At 42.8% G+C, this 4751-nt stretch overlaps 1 protein-coding gene across 1 annotated transcript; it reads left to right on the top strand.

Moving 5' to 3' along the window:
• The first annotated feature begins 683 nt into the window (after nt 1-683).
• SLC35E1 (solute carrier family 35, member E1) lies at nt 684-3732 on the top strand. Its single transcript, XM_010078928.1, has 5 exons — nt 684-753; nt 1145-1282; nt 1967-2092; nt 2588-2833; nt 3112-3732. The coding sequence occupies exons 1-5, from the start codon at nt 694-696 to the stop codon at nt 3343-3345; spliced, it is 804 nt and encodes a 267-aa protein (XP_010077230.1). The 5' UTR covers nt 684-693; the 3' UTR covers nt 3346-3732.
• The last annotated feature ends 1019 nt before the right edge of the window (nt 3733-4751 follow it).

Consider the following 4751-nt stretch of genomic DNA (forward strand, 5'->3'; position numbering starts at 1 on the left):
GTCCAGCGTCTGCCTGTACTGGTGTCCAGTGTTTGTACTGGTGTCCAGTGCTTATACTGGTACCCAGTGTTCCCTTGTACTGGTGCCCAGGGAGGTGACCTAAAGCCCAGTTTGTGCTTTAATGGGTGCCCAGTGCGGTGTCCCGGTTTCTGCTGTGTGCTTGTATGGGAGCCCAGGGTGGTGTCCCCGTCCCTAGTGCGCGCTTCCGCTGGCACCTGGTGTGGTGACCTGAAACCCAGTATGGGTTCATCTGGGTGCCTGGTGGGATGTCCTCTGTCCCTCTGGGCACCCAGTGCCACGTCCTCTGTCCCTAAGGGGTGTCCTGTGCTTCTGTGGGTGCCCGGTGCATTGTCCTCTGCTCCTCTGGGGACCCAGTGCCACATCCTCTGTCCCTAGTGGGTGCCTGGTGGGGTGTCCTGTGCCCCTGTGGGTGCCCGGTGGGGTGTCCTGTGCTCCTAAGGGTGCCCTGTGCAATGTCCCAGGGCACCAAGACCAGCCTGTGCTCGTGTGAGTGCCCAGCATGGTGACAAGGAGCGATGACCCAGCACGGGCTGAGGTTGTGGCTTTGGTGGGACCAGCCCTGAACCCCTCCTCCATCCCCAGCACTCACCCTCTGCGCATGGTGGTTAGTGGGGTTGGCCCAAGCTTCACATCCCCACCGACATTTTCTTTCCGTTCTCAGTAAAAGCGACGATGCCAATATGGGTGGTTCTTCTTTCGCGGATCATAATGAAGGAAAAGCAGACGACGAAGGTGCGGACAGGTTTGCTGAGGTTTCTTCTCTTGGGGGTGTTTGGGGTGTGATCTGCTGGCTGGCATCAGGAGACCTCAGGCTTTGGTGAGCTGGGTGAATTTTGTGGTTGAAATTAGATTATGCAGGTTTTACAAGTTCCTGTTCCTTTTATTGCAAATGGAAAGAAAACACATCTAAATGTTGAGCAAGATGATGCTCTCTGATCCACTGGAGTTGTTATCATGTGTATTGTAGTCACTTAATTTCCTCAAACTAAATACTATAAAAGTTGCTTCCTGGTTCCTGTTGCTTTATTCTTCCTTCTCCTCCCCAAATCGGCGGTATGCGTAAACTCAGTTGAAATGAAAATCCCTAGAAGCTGTAAGCTGTTCTTCTGTGTCCCTCTCTCAGGTGTACTTGTCTCTGATCCCCATAATAACTGGTGTCCTGTTGGCCACTGTCACAGAACTTTCCTTTGACATGTGGGGACTCATCAGCGCGCTGGCTGCTACTCTGTGTTTTTCACTTCAGAACATCTTCTCAAAGAAGGTAATAGTTTTGCTGTTCGTACCGTTGGTCAGTAGCATCAACCTTTAGCGGGATAACGTGTATTTTCCAGGATGTGAATATATTTAATTTTTTTAAATTGACTTTATAGTCAAAGGAGCCCAAGGTAATGGGTGGCTGTTTTGTCCAACAGTTCTCTACAGCTCTTCCTACCTGTTGAAGTTGTTGCACTGAAAATTGGGCAAGACTCAGAGTTATCCTGAGCCTTTTCTTTATTCCTCAGCATAGGTTTGGTTTTTTTCTGCTGGCAGTTCAATAGTGCTTAAATTTAGCTGTTCATTTGAAAGCTTTTAATGTCTCTTGCTGTGTCAGATCCCTTCTCGGTAGTGAATGAGTTGGTGTAAACACTAGGTGCTCCTTGAAATCGTAGAAAAAAAGTAAAAGTGTGTGTCTTGAATCTATTTAGTTACAAACTGATTTCTGGTTTGTAGAGCATTTTAAATGTCCTACTACCTTGTTAATACTGAGAGTCACCACTCAAGACACCATTGTTTTTCAAAGGCGCATCTGTTTTCTTTTGGTTGCCCTTATTGGAAATTCATCCTGTTTAGTTATTTCCATAATTTATCTGTCTTCTGAAGTTGTCACTGTTACATGGCTCCTGAATCTCCACTGGTAACGCGGGCGGTAGCTGACGCAAGGCTGTTTAATGGTGTTTTTTGTCAGGTGTTACGAGATTCCCGAATACATCATCTTCGGTTGCTGAACATCCTTGGGTGCCATGCTGTGTTCTTCATGATCCCAACATGGGTCTTGGTAGATCTTTCTTCCTTCTTAGTAGAGAATGACTTGGTAAGTGTTGTACTTGGGAAACTGTTTGCTATTATGAAAGAAAAGAGGGGGGGAAAAAAAATCAAACAAACACCACCCAGACCAAAAAAGCGCACTGAAGTGTTTCCGTGTAGTTCTCATCAGCGTGGAAGGAACTGTTGTGAAATACCTGCAGATTGTTTCACAAAACAATATAAAAAAGTAAGCACAGCGTTTATTGTGAGAGTTCACATCAGGGTTAGGAGAGGAGCTTATGTGGCAGCGTAAATCTCGGGAATGAGTAGCTGGAGACAGGAACAAACGCACCCAGGATGTGTGTTACGAGTATGTAGAGAGAAGTTTTCTCAGAGTTGGTGGCTGCATAGTGTAACATACCCGGGTGCTTCTCCTGAGTTAAGCTGCAGATGTTCTTCCTCTCGAAGGCAGGTGAGAAGCGACTCATGCTGTATTTGTGTTTGCCTCTTAGCTGAAACCTCAGATCATTTTTTTTTCTTGTAACATTTGTCTTTATAACAGAGCACGATGTCTCATTGGCCCTGGACCCTGATGCTGCTTATAATCAGTGGATTCTGTAATTTTGCCCAGAATGTCATAGCCTTCAGCATTCTTAACCTGATCAGCCCGCTAAGTTACTCCGTGGCAAACGCCACAAAAAGAATCATGGTCATCACCGTGTCCCTTATCATGCTTCGCAATCCCGTTACGAGCACCAATGTCCTCGGAATGATGACGGCTATCTTAGGGGTCTTCTTATATAACAAGGTAAGAGGTTTATTTGTTTGTTTATTTGTTCAGGAAACTCACTTGAAACAGTCCAGTAGCTTTCAATTTTTTTTTTATTTTTTTTTTTTTGGTAATCTTGAGCAGAAGAGCAGGTTGCTGATTTGGTGTGTGAGAGGAATGAGGTTTTTATTAGGAGTGACTAACATTTTAAGACTCTAACAGGCTTAGATTACAATCTAATTGTAAAACTGTTTTATTCTGGGTATATGAATATGATAGGTGATGTCTAAGAAAAACATTCATTCTTTCTTTCCTAGACAAAATATGATGCAAATCAAGAAGCAAAGAAGCAGCTACTTCCAATGACAACTGCAGACCTTGTGAATTTGGACCGGCATCGAAACACTCCTGAAAAGTCTCCGAATGGACTTACAGCATTTGCACAACACGGAGACTATCAGTACGGTCGAACCAATATCTTAACAGACCACTTCCAGTATAATCGGCAAAACTATCCAACCACCTACAACCTAAATCGTTTTGATATATAGAATCCTGGTGAACAGGTAGAGACTGTGATATCAAAGTGTCCCCAACGTTATCAGAAACTTTTAGTACATCCATGAATGTAAAGCCATTTTATTGTACAGGTTTTTGCAGAAGGGAAGATGCATGTGTAGTGAAAGCGGTACCGACCTTCGACTTCTGCTGAGCAGACCTCTCAATGTGAACCAGCTAGATCTGACACTGGAACCAAATGCACAGTGTAGCTCTTGTCCAGAGATTCTGGTGAAATGCTCGTACAAAACTTCAAACACCTGCTGTCACTGCTCCTTTACAGAGGCTGTCAACTGATTATTCCTTTGGCAGCTAAATTCTGGCCAGTATTTTATTTCCACGCTGGTAACGTCACCTTTAATTTGTTCTCTAATATGTTTTAATGATACTTAGGTGAAACTTTCAGAAAGAAGCGAGACTAAGGCATCCTTCTGGTTATCAGGATTTGTCTGTTTGAGGAGATTGACTTACGGTGTATCAGCTGCAGACAGGTAGAGCTGAATTCATCTCCAGCAACTATGAAACTTCATGTGGGTATTAATTACTTTGGTGCCTATGCCTTCAGTTTTTGATGACAAACCAGAGAGTAAGCAGAAAGATTGATGTCTTCAAGAAGCGTACTTCAGGCGTAGAGAAACGGAATTCTCTGAAATCACTGTTGTCCCAGTCACTGTAGGTAACAAACAAACAGAGCTTAAGATCAGTTGTTTTCTGAATAATGTAGTCCTGTAACTTCAGACATTGCTCTTCCTTGGCCATACAGAAAACACCTTCACAAATAAAGTGTTTGGAATAATATGATTTTTTTTTTTTTACTTGCTTCACACCTGCTCTTACGAAACTCTTTTGTCGTTCAATTTGGAAATTGAAAGGCTTCAGGTGTTTTCTTCTCAGTTTTATGCATAAATTATGCTCTCTTATATGATTCATATATTATGAATGCATTAATTTGAATAATCATAATTCTTGATTGTTTCATTAAGTCTATCTTTTTAGCCCCAGATTATTTTTTTTTAAAGTTTCTTAATTACTGCTCTTGGAGTTGCGTGTGCATTTAGCCTGAGTGCTACTTTCTGCTGAAAGAAGTTAGATTTTGTATCCTGCTCTGTTCCTAGCTCCAGCAGTAAATTGTTAAGAAAAAAATTATTTGAATCAGCAGTAAATAGATAGTTTATGGTTAAGAAGAACTGATTCAGTCAGTATAAATGAACGTACTTAAATCTAGAGGAGTTGATTGGTGTGTGTCAGATACTGCCTTTGTGCAGGAAAGGAATGAAACCTGTTGAACTTGGGTTTCACTGAATCAGGTTGTTATTGTTGTTACTTTAGCAAAAGAAGATTTTAGGGGCCTTCTTTCCTTAACGGAAAAGCTGTTGTACAGTGAGATTTTTGATAGCAT

The sequence above is a fragment of the Pterocles gutturalis genome, unplaced genomic scaffold (assembly GCF_000699245.1).
Source record: "Pterocles gutturalis isolate BGI_N339 unplaced genomic scaffold, ASM69924v1 scaffold24548, whole genome shotgun sequence".
Classification (NCBI taxonomy): Eukaryota; Metazoa; Chordata; class Aves; order Pterocliformes; family Pteroclidae; genus Pterocles; species Pterocles gutturalis.